Consider the following 18,988-nt stretch of genomic DNA (forward strand, 5'->3'; position numbering starts at 1 on the left):
AAGGTAGGTACATTTGGTTTGATTTTATTACTCTGCACGACTCTACCCAGACATTGACACACCAATAAGCAGGAGATGAATTTTTTTTTTTTGTCAAGTTCTACCTCACAATCGAGTTTCATGCATGTCCAGTTAAAACATGTAGTTTTCTAACACAAGGAAACACAGCAACGAGAAGCAACTGTTAAGCTGCAAAAGTTCAGAATAAAAAGTAGCCCGTTTTAGAATGTTCCAATACAATTACAGTTCCTATTAGCACTGAAGATGGATTAGTGATGGCAAACTGAACCCAGGGTTCTGCACAGGATAGGCGAGTTATCTATGCACTGAGCTACATTCCTAGCCTTTGCCACTTTAGTTTTATTACACGAAAGTTGTAGTCTTACTTAAAAAGCAGAAGAGAGTGAGTCTGAAAATGAAGTCATAGTACAAGAGAGTCAGAAAGAAGGTTAAAAAAATAAGAGAGAAAGGAAGCACTAGAAATACTAGAAATAGAGGCAGCAAAATCATGGCAGGGAGAGGGCGCTAGAGCCCACTTTCTACCACAGTGACTCCCATCCACAGAGTGGAGGAGTGGATCCCAGTACCTTTCTGTGAATGGACCAACACATATACTTGTCATAGATTTTTTTTTTTCTTTTGTGCACTCTTAGGATAGCTAATGTGTTAATGTGTTTTTAACTCTTTTGCAAATAGTAACCGATTAATCATAACAATTCCAGAGACATAGTTAACTTTATTTTAAATATGTGGAGATTGAAGTTACACTGCAGAGTTTAAATGGGGAATGCAACCCGCGTTAATGGTTTCATTTGATTTGGAAGAATGCTAGCCATGGTTTTGACATGACAGCCCAGAATGAAGAGTCTTTCTTTACCGAGAAACACACTGTGCCCAATGAAGAAAGCTTAGAATCCCCACATAGGAGGGAATTTATCAGGGTTCCTTTGTGACATTCCTGAAATTGTGGCTCTTACAACTCAGTTTCAATTAATGGATCAGGTAGCTTTTGTGGGCAAGGCAAAGAGGATGGTTTCCTGCTTAGTCTGGAGGAAGATGTCACACCCCACAGCTGCTTCAGGTCTTTTATTTCCTCCTAATCTTTGTGGACAGGAGAGACATTCCTGTTCCTGAAATTTCAGATGTGGACTTCTGGGACATGCTCAGATGAGCCTGGGGTCTAAGCATGGTTATGTGTCAGTAAATGCACCGTCATTCCTGCACAAGTTCAGAACCTTACGATTTTAAAATCTATACTGGGGAAATGATGTAGATGACCCCAGTTAGTTTTCTAATACTGAATTACAAGATCAAACTCACCCTCTTCAAAGCAGAGTTGGGGCAACACAAAGTTTCTACTACCACTACCCAAAATAGCTTAGTTTCTTCCAAGAGGGCTGGCCTCAAGTGAACATGCACCTTCCCTACAGAAGGCTTGAGCCAGGCAAGCTTGTATCCTCCCTTTAATTCCATTAACCAGTTAGTGCGGTTCTGCCGGGGCCAGGACATTTACACTAGTGAAAGTTAGCTCTTCAGGGAAACCCAAGAAGTGGAGGGAAAGAAACATTTTTGTGCAATATAAACATATTAAAACTCAGGTGAATGTCACACCAATTTAAGAACATCAGTTTTCTTATATGGAAATGAACCTATAACATTTTACTTTATAGAGTTTATCATTTTTAATGGATTGATTGCTTTTATTTATGAAGTACATCTGATAAAATATTCATGTGTGTATATTGCAGTTAAATAAGGATCAGGATAAACAAATAGGCCAAATAGATTTTTATTCAGGGAGAAATAACTTACAACCTAGACAGATGAACACCAGAAAGTTCCACTGGATGCTCTTCTGTCCGAGTCCTGCCAGCAAGAGAGTGTTCCCAGGCTCTTCCTCATACCTCCTTCCACAGGTCACTTCCACCCATGGCTCCACCCCAATGGGCGTGGTCAGTGCCACAGAAGGAGACAAAGTACATATCTCACTACGTGTGTGTGTGTGTGTGTGTGTGTGTGTGTGTGTAATTGCAAATACTAGTATACATGAATAAGAATATAGCATATGCATTCATGGGTTATGCTTGGATGCTTTTATGAGATGTGTCTTTGGATATTTTATTTAAAAACCAAAAGAGAGTCAGTTTGCATCACCCAGTTTTATAAACCCATGCATAATGTGTCCCAAGAAGTTTACATATTTTATTATAGGCACTGGTTTCTGATCTTGCAGAAATAACACATCAATAAAAAAAGACAGCACATATATGTCTCATGATAACTAAGCCATTAGAGTGGGTATAGAAACTGAGGTATTCATTTAACAAATGTAAACATCTCTATACATGCTTCAGGATATGAAAGTGTGCGACCAGCCTGATGCTCCACTGCACTAAGATTAGTTGCAAAGTGTGGATTCTCCCATTGCCTTTAGATGTTTGGGCTTTTATGGATTCATTACCAACCTATCTTGAGATTGGAAAAAGAGATAACTTAAGTTATTTGTTATAAGACTATGAGGGATGGAGAAATGGTTCAGTGGTTAAGAGCACTCACTGGCTCCTCTTCCAGAGGTCCTGAGTTCAGTTCCCAGCAACCACATGGTGGCTCATGACCATCTGTAATGGGATCTGATCTGCTCTTCTGGTGTGCATGAAGATGGGTCATTCATACATAAAATAAATATTTTTTTTAAAAAAGACTACTTATCTGCCTTTGAAACCAAAAACCAAACATAGCATTTTTAGCAAAGAAAAACAAATGCTCAACATAAATGTAAAATATGAAGCTATATATTAGCAAACCGAAACAATTTTAGCTAAGGTAATCCCTCATCCAGCTTCTGCTTCTGGCATTGGTGATAGGTTCCACAATATAAAGAAGAAATGATTCAAGTTTTTGCTACCTAGTGGAATAGCAGACCATGTCAAAAGGTCCAGAGAGCGGGCTGGGGTATGGCTCACAGATAGGTGGGTGTGTGGTGGGTGTGTCAGGCCCTGGGTTTGATCCCTGGTATTGTTTCATGTCTCAGGATAATTCACTTTGCCAAATTCAGTTATACTTGTGTGTGAGGAGTAAGGTTTTTCCGCCTGCCGCCGCTGGTCTTGTCCCGCCGCTGCATCAGCCCCAAATAACACACAGAGACTCTGTATTAGATATAATTCTGTTGCCCAGGTACTAGTTTCTTATCGGCTAGCTCTGTTTTAAGTATTAACCCATTTCTGCTGATCTATGTATTTCTTTTATATACATGCCAGCTGACATTCTGCTTTCTCCAGACTCTCCATTTTGACTCCTCCTTACTACTTCCTCTTTCCTCCTTGTCTCCTAGTCCCTCCTATCTTCCTTTCCTATTGGCCAACAGTGCTTTATTCATTAACCAGTATGAGAAATGTATTTACAGAGTGACATCTCCCATCACTTGTAATTAGAAAACTGTTCAGCCAGACAGAAATAGAAGAGAAATAAATGGGCCTCCTGAAATTGAAAAGTTTTTGTAAGGTGAAGGACACCGTAAATAAGGGTGAAAAAAGACAGCCTACAGAATGGGAAAATATCTTCACCACCCCACATCAGATGGAGGGCTGATCTCCAAAATCTATAAAGAAATCAATAAACTAGACATCAAAATACCAAATAATCCAGTTTTTTTTTTTTTTTAAATGGGGGCACAGATGTAAACAGAGAATTCTCAACAGAAGAACCTCAAATGACTGAAAGACATTTAAGGAATTTTCAACATCCTTAGTCATCAGGGATATGCAAATCGAAATGACTCTAAGATACCTTACACTTATACCTGTCAGAATGGATAAGACCAAAAACACTGATGACAGCCTATGTTGGTGAGGATGTGGAGAAAGGGGAACACTCCTCCACTGCTGGTGGGAGTACAGACTCATACAGCCACTTTTGGAAATCAGTATGGTGGTTTCTCAGAAAATTGGGAATCAATCCACCTCAGCACCCAGCATTAACACTCTTGGGCATATACCCAAAGGATGCTCACTCATACCACCAGAAAGAATTTCTGCAGTCCAAAACAACATAACTACAGAAGTGAAGTCTCATAATAAAGGTCTAAGTTCCAGACAAGATTGCCTGCTGTCCCTACTCTTGCTCAGCCTTGTACCTGAAGGGGCTAAGCATACCAATGATAAAGATAAGGAAAAGGCGTCAGGCTTGAAATGGAGAACTAAATGCTTATTATTAGTGAATTTAACTGTGTTCAAATGCACCTATAGATAAACAAAGCAACTTAAACCATCTTGATGAAATATGTCGATCAAAGAAAATAAATTACTATTTTCTATATTAACAACAGAGAACTACAACATGGGAATCCAAGCACCAGCATTAGTACCTTGAAATAAATTTTAATAATTAGGAATACATCTGGTAAGGATATATAAGAAATCACATCCAGGAAAATGTAAAAGTGGAAACATATACTTTAATATTTAGAATCATTATTATAATGGCATACACCCATAAATTCAATGTAATGTTACTATATTGTGCAACACATTTTTGTATTTACTTATTTTTAGTGACAGTAATGTTTGTTCCTAGCTTGTTCTAGCATTTAAAGTATAGAAAAACAAATGAAAAAAAATAGGTAAGACAGTTTTAAAATAGAAACACAACGTAGAATTTGCATACCATGTGTAGGAAAAAGTTTAGCCAAGATAAGGTAAGTTAAAATTATGTAAAGTTGGCAAACAGGTGAGTCAGTGGTACTACTACTATGGAAGCCATAAGCCGGCTCGGCATGCCAAGAGATGTGATTTGTGACAAAAGGGGTCCACCTTCCTTGTAACAAATGAGGAGGGAGATTAGCCATACAATGGTGCTAGAGTTGGATTTCTAAGTACTCTAGAAAAGAAATCCAACTTTATCCATGAAAATTATGAGCTAAGTAGACAGTCATGATGGGTAAAACTGCACATTCCAGAGGATAATTTAGGAGAATATCTTCATGAATTTGAGATGTATAAATGACAATTTAAAAAGTAGCATCAAAAGTGTTAATCATAATTGAAAAGACAAATATATTTCTATATTAAAATTAGGTATGCATATATATTTATATCAGAACAGCATATTAAAAATGAAAAATCTAAAATCTATAGCATAGAGGAAGATGTCTGCAGTTCATATAACATAAGAGAAAGTTCCGTTAGAAGTCATGGGTGCACAGGGCTGTAATCCCAACATGCAGGAAGAGGGGTAGGAGCAGAGACTCAGGAGTTCGAAGCCAGCATTAGCTACCACAGTATGTTCAAGCCAGCTAGAATTACTTACATGAGACACAACCCAGGACAAAGAGCAAAATACAAAGAAAAATAAAATGTTATACAAATTTTATGTGAACTCCTACAACTTCTAGGTGGCGGGGAGACAGACCACTTAGTGGAAACTTGGGGATGATAACTTGGAAAGGGGGGTAATAAACATTTGAAAATATATAGGAGCAATTTAATATTCAAGACTCTACAAAATAGTAGAACAAAGAATCTTCAGTGCTGGACACCAGGACCCACCAAGATCACCAAGAAATGAGAATTGTCTTCATGACAGGAAATAGCAAAAATGGGTGACAGTTTAGCATTTCATAGTGGACTCCACCATTTTCATAGCCACTGCCAATAATGCCCCAGCAGAAATGTATTCGTGAGAACACAAAGACTCTTACTTCAATGGTCATGGCATAATTAACTCTTAATTCTTTAAGAAATCAGAAATGACCTAAATAGCCAATAGAAGAACACATTTTCTATAATATCACACAAAGGAGTAGCATTCAGTACTGGTAAGGGAAATGGTTTACTTGTAGATATGGGGACAGAGACTCAAATATAAAATGGAGCAGACTTATCCAGGTACAAATGAAATAGGCATTTTGTTTGAGTGTTCATGAAAATAAAGAGTAAGCAAAATAGTGTTCAAGGGAGATGGATTTGGATGGGAAATAAGGATGCAAATACCATAAAGTTCAATATGGGCTTAAGTTCATGGGGGAGAGGGACTGTAGTTCTAAGATCAGAGAGTCTACAGATGTTTACCCACTTAATGTGATGGTTTTATACAAGGAGTAGCTTCAAAATGTCAATTAAACTGACTGTCATGTTCAGTACTCTTTTCTGAGTATGTGTTATCCTTTATAAGTTTCAAGCACACAGCGCCATTAATGACCTGAAGCTACAACAATACGTATTTATCTGGGACAAAGTATGGTTTTACTGTTGGTGTTGATGTTCATGACATGTCAGCTATGAGCATCTGTGTATACTCTCATTGGCCCTTGGAGACAGGCAGGATGTAAATTGTTGGAATTCTTGAGAACAGGGGAAACAGGTCCAAGAGGTCTCACATCAGTAGCATGTGACAAACAGGCTCCTTGCTTTCCAAATCAAAGTTGAAATGACAGGGTACCTCATAATGGATGGCTGCTGCCACATAGGGGCATACTGTATATGCATGCTGGCAGAGATGGAACACAGAGGGTGTGAAATGGTGTGGCTGCTGTGGAATAGAGTTCGACAACATCTCAGAAAGCTAAATATAAATGCACATATGACTCCAAAGTGACAACTCTGCCCAAAGGAACTGAAGCTCAGAAACATCTGTTTCACAGAAGCTCAGAGGTATGACAGGCTTGACTCTCTGCCATCAAGTGAGTGTGTAAGCAAAATGTATGGTCGCACAATGGAATATTAGCCATGAAACAAAGAAATCCAGTTCACGATACAAGATTGAAGGTGTTCATAAGAAGACACAAAAGGGCATTTGCGATCCCATCTGTAAGTGTAACAGACAACTTCATAGTTAGGAAGTAAAACTGAAGTTTCCTGGGTAGGAAAGGGGAAAACAGGGGGAAAATCCTTTTTGCTAATTGAAAAAAGAACTTTTGTTTTTCTTTTCTTTTTTTTTTTTTTTACACAATATAGCTAATCGTGTTTTCCATCTCTCCTAATTTGTCCCAGATCCTTCCAACATCCTACTCAACCAAATTTATATTTCTTCCTCTCTTTTTAAGAAACAAACAAAAACACAGGAACAAAAAGCCAAGGAATAAAAAAAAAAAAAAAAACCCACAAAAATGCAACCATCCCCGAAAAAGTGCCCAAAGCAAAGTAAAATGAAACAAAAAGTCAACAACAATATCACTGAGTTTATTTTGTGTTGGCCAACTACTCCTGGGCATGAGGCCTTCCCTGAAATGTGGTTAACACACCCAGTGAGACTCCCTTAGAGAAAACTAACTTTACCATTGCCAGTGCACATCAGTGTGGATAGCTTCTTGGTTAGAGGTGGGAGTCCTTGTACTTGCTCCTCTTAGTACTGGGACCTCATCTGGCCTGGAGCTGCCCAGGCTTCATGCATGCTGCCAGTCTCTGAACTCGTCTGTGTGCCAGTCCTGTTGTGTCTGAAGACGCTGTTTCCTCAGAGTCATTCAGCAGTCACCTCAGGCTCTTCACAGTCTTTCTGCCTCCTCTTCTGCATAGCCTTGAGGGGAGAGGGTTGATGATGGAGAAAAGACAGCATCTTCAACAAACAGTGCTGGTCAAACTGATGGCTGCTCATAGAAGAATGCAACTAGAATCCTACTTATCACCCACCCTGCACAAAGCTCACCTCCAAATGGATCAAGGGCCTCAGCATAATAAAGATACCCTAAACCTAGTAGAGGAGAAGTCAGAGATCAGACTTGAACTCATTGGCACAGGAAAGGACTTTCTGAACAGGACACTGATATCATAGGCACAAAGACTGACAGTTAATGCACAATTCCTTATGAAGCTGAAAAGCTTCTATATGGCAAAAGACACAGTCAGTTAGGCGAAGTGGCAGGCTGTGGAATGGGAAAAGATCTTTACCAATTGTAAATCAGAGGGTTAGTTTCTCAACTTACAAAGAACTAAAAAGGCAGAACACCAAGAAAACAAATAGCCTAGTTTTTAAAATGGAGTACAGAGCTAAGTAGCTAGTTCTCAAAAAAAAAAAAAAAAAAAAAAAAAAAAAAAAGAAAAGAAACACAAATGGATAAGAAACACTTAAAGAAATGTTCAGCATCCTTGGCAATGCAGGCAATGCAAATTAAAACTACTTTGAGATTTCATTTTAGCACAGTCAGAATGGCCACGGTCAATCTGTCAAGACTGGAGAGTGATGGGAACATGTTTCCATTGCTGGTGGGAGTGCTAGCTTGCATAGTCACTATGGAAACCAGTGTCATGGTTCCTTGAGAATCTGGGAATAGATGTACGTCAAGATTCAGCTATACCCAAAGGACTCAACATCCTACTACAGAGATACTTGAGCTATGGTCATTGCTGCTTCATTCATAATGGCCAGAATTTGGAAACAGCCTAGATGTCCATCCACTGATGAATGGATCAGGAAACTATGGCACATTTGCACAGTGAAATACTATTCAGCTATTAAGAAAAATGAAATCATTAAATTCACAGGTAAACGGGTGGAGTTAAATAACAAAACAAAACAAACAAATAAAACAAACAAAAAAAACCATCACCCGAAGTGAGACAACCTAGATCCCCAAAGACAATATTTTCTTTTTCTTTATATGTGGATATGTGGTTTTAAGTCTTTGATTAGCATTCTATCATACAAATAACCATGGTGGTTAGGTACCTGGTAAAGGACTAGGGAAGGGATGAGCATCTCCCAAAAAAGGTCTTTCATAAATGTTTGGCTTTACAGGTGCCAGGCAAGTGCGCTTATTGCTGAGTTCCCGAGCTCAAGCTGAGGAGGAGAAACTAGGAAAATTAATAGGTGTAGAGTTTCTTCTTGGGATCATGCCAGTGCTCTAGACTTGCAGGTGGTTGTGTAAGATCAATATACTTAACACACTGAATTTTATATCCAAGAATGATAAAAGTTATTTCTGTCATGAAATTCAAGACAGTAAGAAAAATCCTCCAAAAGCACAGGGCACATAGTGTATTGCATTGTATTTACCCTGCAGTCCTCAAACCAGGAATCTGGGTTTACCTGAGGGAGTTCAGGGTTCCTTGTCCTACTACAGAAAGATGCTGGAAGGAGAGTGTCACTTAATTGTTCAAGGAAAAGTCCCTATCAGTTTTAAATGATTAATGCTCTGGAGATCATCAGAGTTAGCAATAAGATAGCATATAAAATTCTATACCAATCTAGAATTTAAAAAGTGTGTCTTCTACATCTACATAGTGGGTATTTAGGGATGCACACACCTTGCCTAACAAATGAGTGCGGCTATGGGTGTAAAATGAATGGTGATAGTCTGATACATTGCTCTTGGGTACAAGTTAGCTGTGAGTTATTTTGATACAGCAAAAATAAGCCAGAATAAAAGCTGTAAATGTCTTCGTATTTTGGTACTTATACAAAGTCTTCAGATATAGTCTATAAATTTACTTCCTTGAGACAGTCTTCCTGCCTTAAAAAAAATCAAATTGTATTACTTAACTCTGATGCAAAGAACAATTTAAAAGTAATCTTTGCTGTTCAGCTACTGGAGTCTCCCAGGAGATATTAGTAGAGACTTCAAGGCAAATAACTATTGCATTTCTCCGTAATGCCTTGCAAGATCCACAGTGTTTGCTTTAGGTAAGCAGGGCATTTTTCCAGTATAATTTCATATACTTTTTCAAGTTCATATCACACTTCTCCTTTTTTCAAGTCCAAAAGAACAGTTTCTTATTAAACTTCCACTATTAGAAAGTTGGGTTTGTGGCATGTATACCCATTGTATGTACTGGGTTATTTTATTCTTCATGTTCCTGAAGTGTACCATGACAATTGTCTGGACTTGTCACGACTGAAGAGTGTAGTCCTTGAAGAGCAGCAATGCTGTAGATGGGCCCAGGCTCTAGACCTGTCAAGTCCCTTCATTGTATGACCAGGGAAGACATTTGGCTCTGTGTGCTTCATATAGTTTATTCATCTGTAAATTGTTGCTAACAATGCTATTTACTTAGATAATTATTAGAATAATATGTTAACAGTTATTAAAATTATCGCTGTGTTGGCCTATAAAACCCTATTTAAATTATTGTGGAATATAAATAAATTACGCAGCATCATGTACTTTGTGGTTTTATTTATTTTTTCCATGTGCAAAAACTTATTTTTGTGAGGCTGGAAATGGTATTCCAACACTCCCAAGGCTGAGGACAGGAGGGCCACAAGTTCCAGAGCTACTGAGAGACAATAGAAATATGTTTTTGTGCGTGCTATTAAAGTGTCAATAGTACTGATTTATTGGAAATTAAATTGAAGGATTATAAAGGTAGCTCAGTGGATAAAATGTTTGCCCCATAAGCATGAAAATCTGAATTCAGATTCCCCAGAACCCACATAACAGCAAAAACTCAGCAGGCGTAATGGCCATGTATAATCCCAGAACCCAGGAGGTAGGGGGAGTTCAGGACAAGCTAGCTATCTGAACTTGGTGAGCTACAGGTCCAGTGAAAGAGGCTGTCTCAGTAAATGAAGGGAAGAGGGGTGGAGAGAAACAACTGACATCAACTCAGGGCCTCTACACTCATGCCCGGGTGTAGTGTGCATGCATGAACACCACACACATATACATGTGTAAAGCTTCACAGAAGTTGCTGTTCACTGTGTCATTCCTGATGCACTTTCCACAGAACCTAGAATATCCCCTACTTCCCGTGGACTAGTGGGTTTTGATCAAGCACCTTAGTATATTTGCTTCTTGCCTTACATAAGAAGGGACGCTTTCCCATGGCAAAGGTATCAGATCAATCATTAAGACTTCACCGGCACTTGAAATCATAATTAATCCATATAAATTACCCTAGTGATATTAAGAAAATAATTTATATAATCTGTGATGTGAGAAATCAGTTGTTTCATTATTCATCAACCATTCTGGAGTTTTGATTTAATTTAGTTTGTTGTGTATTATTTTACTGCTCTATTAACTTAATGATTGGTGCAATTATTTATAGTTTGTGATATTAGGTAACAGATTTAGTAGGTGTTATTATTCATGATAAAATAATGTTTATGGATATTATGGAAAATTCTATTTTAATTTGAATGCTGTTTGCAGGTTGATTATAATGAATTCTTTTTCTTTCTCTAAGATTCACAAGAAACAACTGTAAATTTAATTTCCCATTCATATAGAAGTATCCTAATTCTCAGCATTGTTGCACATAGAACAGACAGCTAGCAGGTCTTACCCCTATCTTTGCTTCTTATATGTTCACTTATGATGCTGACTAGAGGGTTCCAGTGTCCAAGGAAGGACATGAATCAGCTGACACTCTCTTGTCACTTACTTCTCTAAGACCACAGCTGATTACTTCTATTGTCACTTCTGCCATTGGGAATCCATCATAGATGTCTTTGTCCTAACTTTACAATACATTGCTCGACTCGTTACTGCGACAAAGGCTTATTTATATACTATGGTTAATTTCCATTTATATTTATGGATTTCCTTGGCCTTTCAACTCTAGACCTAAAGATTAGACCGGCCAATCTATTGAGAAGATATGGGTACCCAACTCATATGTAATTACCCATTTTCAAAGCTTGACATTGAAAACAAACAAACAAACAAGCAAGCAAACAAACAGAAGTCCCAGTTTCTTGGCAAATTGGTCTGAATTAGCACATAAATTTACTTGTTGTCTTCTTTTATTAATTCACATATTTATTATGTAAAAACTAATGTTTTGTTTATAGAATGCCAGCATTTTGACGAATAAATACACATGTTGTGGGAAACACACACAATCATGTACATATACTCTCTTGTCTTTCTAAAATCTATGGAAAATCATATATTTGGAAATATATTTGTCTTCATGGCTATATCAATCTGTAACCATAAACACTGGTCTAAGAATACATTTTCCAATTAAAAATGGTTTAGATTAACTAGTTAGAGTGAACCAATGAGACATTATAAAATTAGGATCCATAGTTTTAATCCTTAAAATAAATGCTATTATTAATGTGGGTTGCCAAATTCTCCATCAGTAAAAGGCTAAAGATTTGAGGTGCTAAAGTGTCTAATTCTTGTTTCGAATGTTAAAGAGATATTTGCCTGGCTCTACATGTTACCAACATGTGAAACAACAAACAGCCATGTGATGTCTGAATGGAATGATGATAGAATGTCATAGGATATTAATTTCATATGTTGCGAATGTATGTGTCCAACTTCCTGAAGTTTTAACCTTAAGATAAATTTTTTTAATGAATTTATTGTTGTGATAGTCACAGTTTCCGTTAAGATTGGTAAATAATTAGTCATATAATCCTTTCATGAATGGCATTGACTTTACAGTTTTTGCAGCAATCTAATTTTGTAAATACCTTTTTTAGGTATTTGCTACCAGGAAGTGCCCAATTCCTCATGAGATCACCGCTGTACAACATGAAGTATAATTCACCTGGAATGACTCGCTCCAATGTTTTGTTTACATCCCGATATGGCCATTTGTGAGACTGAATGGAAGATTACCATGGGCTATGGATAATAGCAATTAACCCATTTTCTCCAGTTGAACCTTAAGGAAGTGACCCTTATGTGCTGTTTTATTGTATATATGTCATATAAGTGTGTAGAATACATACACACATGCACTCAAGTAACATAAATATATATATTTATTATGTGTAAGAAAAGTTAGCAGAAAACTGAATATAAGATTTAACCTTTCTGGAAATGTAATAAACCATGTTAAAGTTGTTTACACAAATATGCAAATGTGTAGAATTTGCTAGGTTTATACTTAATTACTTCCTACTAGAAATATTATTTTTGCTGCAGAGTGTATAAAGCAGAATTGATCTTGAAGATCCCATCACAGTGTTAAATTATTTTCTAGATAACACAGCTTTGACTTCAGAAAGCACTAATAGTATCTCATTAATTCTCTCACTCATTGTAGATATTTAACAGTGAAACACAAGAGACTTAGAGCCCTGGGGTTGGCTTGATGGTAGGATTAGGATAAAACGGCATTGTCGTTATTATAGCACATTGTAAAGTACTAGAAGATATCCTAGCCTGACTTTCCAACATTTTATTCCCCATGCAGAAATTTAACTACTTGATCTAGTGTATATTTTCAATAAAGATCAGATAAGATCATGGTGTGATCTAAAATGAGCGACAATCCAGTGGGGTCCAGAACAAAATGTAAACTTGCTTTAATTTGGATTTCCATGGGGAGTCACATTAAAAAAAAAAAAAAAAAAAAAAAAAAAAAAAAAACAAGGCGATGGTTACGATAGAGTCTTAGCTGTGTAACTCTGTGTCCCACTTTTCTTTGGAGAAAGTAAATCATTGATGGGTTTAAGTATCTCAATGTTGAGACCAGTTTACCTTTCAAAGTCTAATAATAGTAGTTTCTCACCTCAGAAAATATTGTAAAGACCCTCAAGAGGAGTCTACACTGATCACATGTCACTCACTATTCATTGGCTGATGTGCCTGCCCTGGATGGAGTCTTTTCTTTCTTCCATGTTCAATATGGCTTTGTCTTTCTGTCCAAAGGCATCGTGCATGTATTTCATAGCACCATACTCCCATGCTTGTAGTTTGAAAACCACTGTGTGTGCTTTCCATTTCCCAGACAATTACAGACAGCACAGTCATGGGTATTTTAACTCAGCAAGTGTAATATTTGCTCAAACTTCCCTCCGAGGGTTTTACTCACAGATGCTAAGTACTTGGAGAACTCAAGGTTGTTTACCACCATTTTATATCGCAAAGTCTATTTCCAGTAAATGAAGAAATGACTCCAAAACGGCAGTAGTGAGGAGAGCTCATCTGTTTCAAATTCACTCAGAGTTGGGTCAGTGGTAACCCAGAGATGTAAGGTGCATATGCATTTCATTTTTCAAACCACCTTTGGAGAGTATATTTTTTCCTGTAATGTTCACTTCATACACAGATTGCTGGCAGCCCCTTTACTTCTGTATGGCTACCTACCACACACATTCCATCAACGACTTTTTCCACAGAATTCTGTCTTGTGTTTTCAAAGGAGAACAAAGGAAGAAAATGAGAGTGTGATTTAGGAGGCCATACTGTGAATTCTTCAGTATGGTATATATTTCTTAAAATAAGACATGCAAATATTGAAACATTATAGAATTTTTATGGGAATAATCAACAGATCAATCAATTTTATGGTTTATTTGTACTTATTTTTGTTTTTGATTCATGATTTAAAAATCATGGAGAAATAAAAAAACATAAAAGTCATGGGGATATGTTCTAAAGTGATTGGTAAGTGATACCAACCCAGTTTGTTGGTCATTCACTTTATCTTAAATCACAGATGATTATTTAATTAGATAGAGTGTATGCTTTGGAACTTCTGCCTTATACAAGAATGGAATCTTTATTTAAAAACCAATGAAATTGGGACAATCCAACATTAGAAATTCTCACTCTGGAAACACACATTAAAAACCAAGAGTAAATTTAAATGCATAGAATCACCAAGTATTTGGTGAACAAATATCATTTCCCCAGCTACTCAAGCAAGGCCTTATTTTAAACACTAGGATTTCATTGCCTATATTTTGCCATTTCAACTAGCTGGACACGATGAAGTTGTGCAGAGAGCCATGTGCTCATTACTTACATGCATTACCTGGTGTGCTGTGGATTGTGGTTGTCATAGCACCATCCCCTAATGAGCAGCTATAAGACATGATAATGAGCCATGCAGGTCTCGGGAGGCCACAGACAGGTATTAGAGGTATAAAATATTCCCTAGTTTTTGTTATCAATTTCTTATGTGTATGGTTAAAACATATCTGCATAAGAGATAATGTAAACCTCTCCTTCATAGTAAAGAAAGAAAACTTCAGAAACTACTTAATCTCATCAGTTTTTTTTTTTTTTTAAAGAATGGATTTTGGTTTACTTACAAGGGTAGAGTGTAATTATAGACAGGCCATCCTAGTCATTTGGTTCATCCTAAGTTTGGAATGCTTCCCCCAAACTGTAAGATATGAATATTTTCCAAATTGTCCAAATAGTAACTTGCTTATTTTATGTCATTTAAAGTCACAATTTAGTTTTCACTTGAATAAGACACCCTTTTGTCTTACTCTGTCTCAATTCATTTTAATTTGCATGAATTTTATTTTGTTAGATTTAATTTATCTTTAATATGTGCACATAAATTTTTATATGATGCCCAGTATTTAGCAACTCTACTGTCTCTAAGGATTTGCCTAAATGAGATCAAATCACCTAGAGTTTCCATGATTCCTCATCTCTAGAGTTAAAACAAACCCAACCAAACCAAACCCTTTCTTTTTCCTAATATTTATGCACACACAGAAAATATATGGCTCCTAGACTTCCAGAAAATGATTCCATTCCATTTTCTCTTTAGCTTGGAAAATAGATTGAGTATAGGATTATGCTGATTTCACATGTTTGAATATAAATTTAATGGTTTCTTTAACATGTCAATGTCATTCTATGTAAACATTATCTTCAAATTTAAACATATTCAATATACACTATTCAAAATACCAAAAAGATAGCTGAATACATGTCATTATTTAATCTCCTATAAAGCACTGATTCATTCTTAAATATATATATACATACATACATATATATATGTATATATATATATATATTCTTTAAAAGATAGTAAATACCTCAAGAGAGAAAGGAAATCCCTTCCATTTCTATTTAGCAATGCTAATTTGCATTCAGAATCTCATGCACTTGGTTATGAGGATTCACCACCAACAAAAAGTGTAGCTGTACAATTGTGTTACTGTGGGTTGGTGATTTGGAGGCATTTGCTCTTCTCTTTAAATTGAGAGGGTCAAGTATAAAGGGCCATGTTGTCTACACATTGATTATTAGATATTTAATTATTTTCTGGCTAATGTTGGCTTGTAAATAAATGAAAACTATAAAAATATATTCATAAAGAAATCTTGATCCCTCACATTGCTTCCTCTCTCCTATTTTCATTCTTCTAATTCCCATTAAAGCTTTAGATATGCATGAACAAAGTAAAGGAAAAGAGAAATCTTGCCTTTTAACCATTGGTCTTCCTTGAATTCTTATAGTGGTGTGTTTTCTTTCCCAAGAAACAACAAAACTTCAATGAAATATTGGGTCAAGCTTGGTTTGCTGAGAACTTTAGGAACAAGGTTGAGGCCTGTACTCCTAAAACACATGAAGTCTCTGTTAAGTGTGAGACACACATTGACAGCTTAAAGGAAAAACTGACTTGTTGAAATAGCACACATTGAGATCACTGCTAGTTTTGAAGATCTGCCGTGAGGTGGTGTATGATGTATTGGAAAGAATGTACTCAGGTAAACATTGTGATGCTGAGGGTGTATCAGCTAGAAATGCATAATACTTCTACTTTACCACTACCTGTGAACTCGAAAGCTCTTGTCTTGACAAACACATCACTCAACAGACTAGCCAGTCTTAATCAGCAAGAAGGCTTGCCTGTGAAAAGGTCAGATGCTTATTCTGTTTCTATTGAAGGCTAACAGCCATCTGGTCCTCAAGTTCATATAACAATGCCTGTACATGGCAACAGCATCTGAATTTTAATGGACTTGCAGAGGAGTCTGGATTTGACAGTGAGAGAATTACATGAATGGTGGATCAAATTACCCCTGTGTGCTTTACTTCCTGTATATGAATACAAATGTTACAGAAGATGCACCTGAAATGTCAACAAAATGTGCAGTTGGCATTGCCATGGCATGCTCTAGCATGTGACACCTGTATGGAGAAATTACTTCAATTACTCAGATATGTTACTATAATAAAAATGTCAACACAAGAAAACTAAGATATGTCATCATTTGATTCATTTTTACACATGTACACTACACACACGCGCGCACACCCACACCCACACCCACACCTACCCACCCACCCACCCACACACACACACACACACACACACACACACACACACACACACTGATTTCAGTAGGAGCAAAGAGTAGCACCCAGTTAAGCAAAATGAATTAAGCTTTCACCTTAACGAACATATTTTCACAGTAATTTTTGCTGCTGTGCAGCACCCTTAAGAGAATAGTGCTATGTGCTATTAAGAATCAGCCCAAGAAAATAGAATTGTTGTTGACTTCTCCTCACTGAGTGGAAGACAAAGTGTTAAAGTTAGTGGCAACAGTTTAATATGATTATATATTATATTATCTCAGGAATGAATTTCATGTTTTAGAAGTACGTGTTAGCAATATTCAAAGTTTCGAAATGAATCACATTTTAGTCTTGTTGCTGTCCATCACAAGGTCTTTTTTATAACAAATTTCAGATCGTTTCCCTTTTTTTTTTTTTTTTTTTTTGATATGCTGAAGAAGGAATTGAAAGCCCCATGCATAATCATCAAGGAGCCTAGATTGACTTTTAGACCACGTGGGCTTTCTTTAAAAGGGAGGGGGCATGTTAAAGAAAGGGTCCAGTCACAGCCAGGGAGTGGGTAGTTTATCACAGATAGCCCTAAGCTTTGTAACTGACAAATGATATAAAAATGACTGTTTATGTGCATGTAGCATACTTGTATGTGTGTGTTTGTATGTGTGTACATGAATGTGTATACCTATGATCTGTGCGTTTGTGTGTACTATATATGTATGTGTGTGACTGTGTGTGTGTGTGTGTGTGTGTGTGTGTGTGTGTGTGTGAGCTTCCCCACACTCCTGTGGAGGCTGGAGAAGGTATCATCCTCCTTCCTTGTTCTGCATCTATTCCATGAGACACGCATGGTCTCTCAGTTACTCTTAGCTCATCATTTGTAGCTAGGATCCCTGGTCAGTCAGTCAAAGGGATCATCCTGTCTGCTCCCCAACAGTTGGGGCTAAAATAGGTTATCTACCAATTTTATCAAAGAAATAATCATAAATTATACACATGCAATTCGTATACATAATTCATTTTAATTAAAGGTCTGGAAATCTTTAATTGTAAAATAAAATATCCTGGAATAATTTATGGATTTAGAAATCATTTTCAAAAAAAAAAAAAAGAACAATCTTTGTTTTTAAGGAAGATAATAGAATTTTAAACTAATTTTCTTTTGGAGAGTTGTCTTTTGTAGTTTTGTATTTGTTTTTTGAGACAGATATATAAATAGCTTTGGAGCCTGTCCGGGAACTAGCTCTGTAGACCAGGCTGGCCTCGAACTCACAAAGATCTGCCTGCCTCTGCCTCTTGAATTTTGTTATTAAAGGCATGTGCCACCACCACCCTGCTGGAGAGAGTTTTTAATGATTATTTCCCATACGTGTACAGAGGGTGCCCATCACCATGGTGTGGCAAAAGTGGAGGAGAAAATAGTGAATGCAATGATTGCAAAAGGTGGTTGTGTTGCACTACTGTCTAGACCTACAATGACTGAGAGAGGACAGGGGTGTGGCTTGCTGGTGCAATGTAGGTTTCGCACCAGTCAGTCCCCGAGTGCAGTCCCACTGCTGCAAAAGCAGACAAAACCCACACAAGAGTCTTGAAAGATGAGACTAGAATCTGTGTTAGTTCTATACCAATGTCTCCATGGTAACATGCTGCGATGCATTTTTCAAGACTAGTCTTCAATTGAAAAGACCTTGGGAAAAAACAAGCTAAACCAGTCTACTTGATAGTAAGCAGACAAGACATGCAATGCTATATTATAATAAACTATTTGTCATATTTACAGGCATAGACAAGCAGACATGGTTTTGTCACTTGAGATTTGCTCATTTACTGAAGACCATTTAAAACTGATTTTCAAGAGAGGTGGCTTGAATCCAGCAAGCATGCCCTGAAATAAAATAAAGTTAATGCTATGCAAGAACCAGGAGAGACATTTGCAATGTAATTGCGATGTAAAAAGTCGTGTAAAATACTTCAAGAATCCTATCAGGATACCGTCAGAATGGCTAATAATAAGACGTTCAGCATCTATTGGGTCCTATGCGATGA

General features: G+C 37.0%; 1 protein-coding gene across 1 annotated transcript in view; it reads left to right on the forward strand.

The window, feature by feature from the left end:
- Window positions 1–13,138, forward strand: part of Ttll7 (tubulin tyrosine ligase like 7) — a 105,676-nt gene extending 92,538 nt beyond the window's left edge. The window contains 1 exon segment of the mRNA XM_051195044.1: window positions 12,370–13,138. Within this exon segment, the coding sequence (XP_051051001.1) occupies window positions 12,370–12,490 (121 nt within the window). The 3' untranslated portion in view covers window positions 12,491–13,138.
- The last annotated feature ends 5,850 nt before the right edge of the window (window positions 13,139–18,988 follow it).

The sequence above is a fragment of the Phodopus roborovskii genome, unplaced genomic scaffold (assembly GCF_943737965.1).
Source record: "Phodopus roborovskii unplaced genomic scaffold, PHOROB, whole genome shotgun sequence".
NCBI lineage: Eukaryota > Metazoa > Chordata > Mammalia > Rodentia > Cricetidae > Phodopus > Phodopus roborovskii.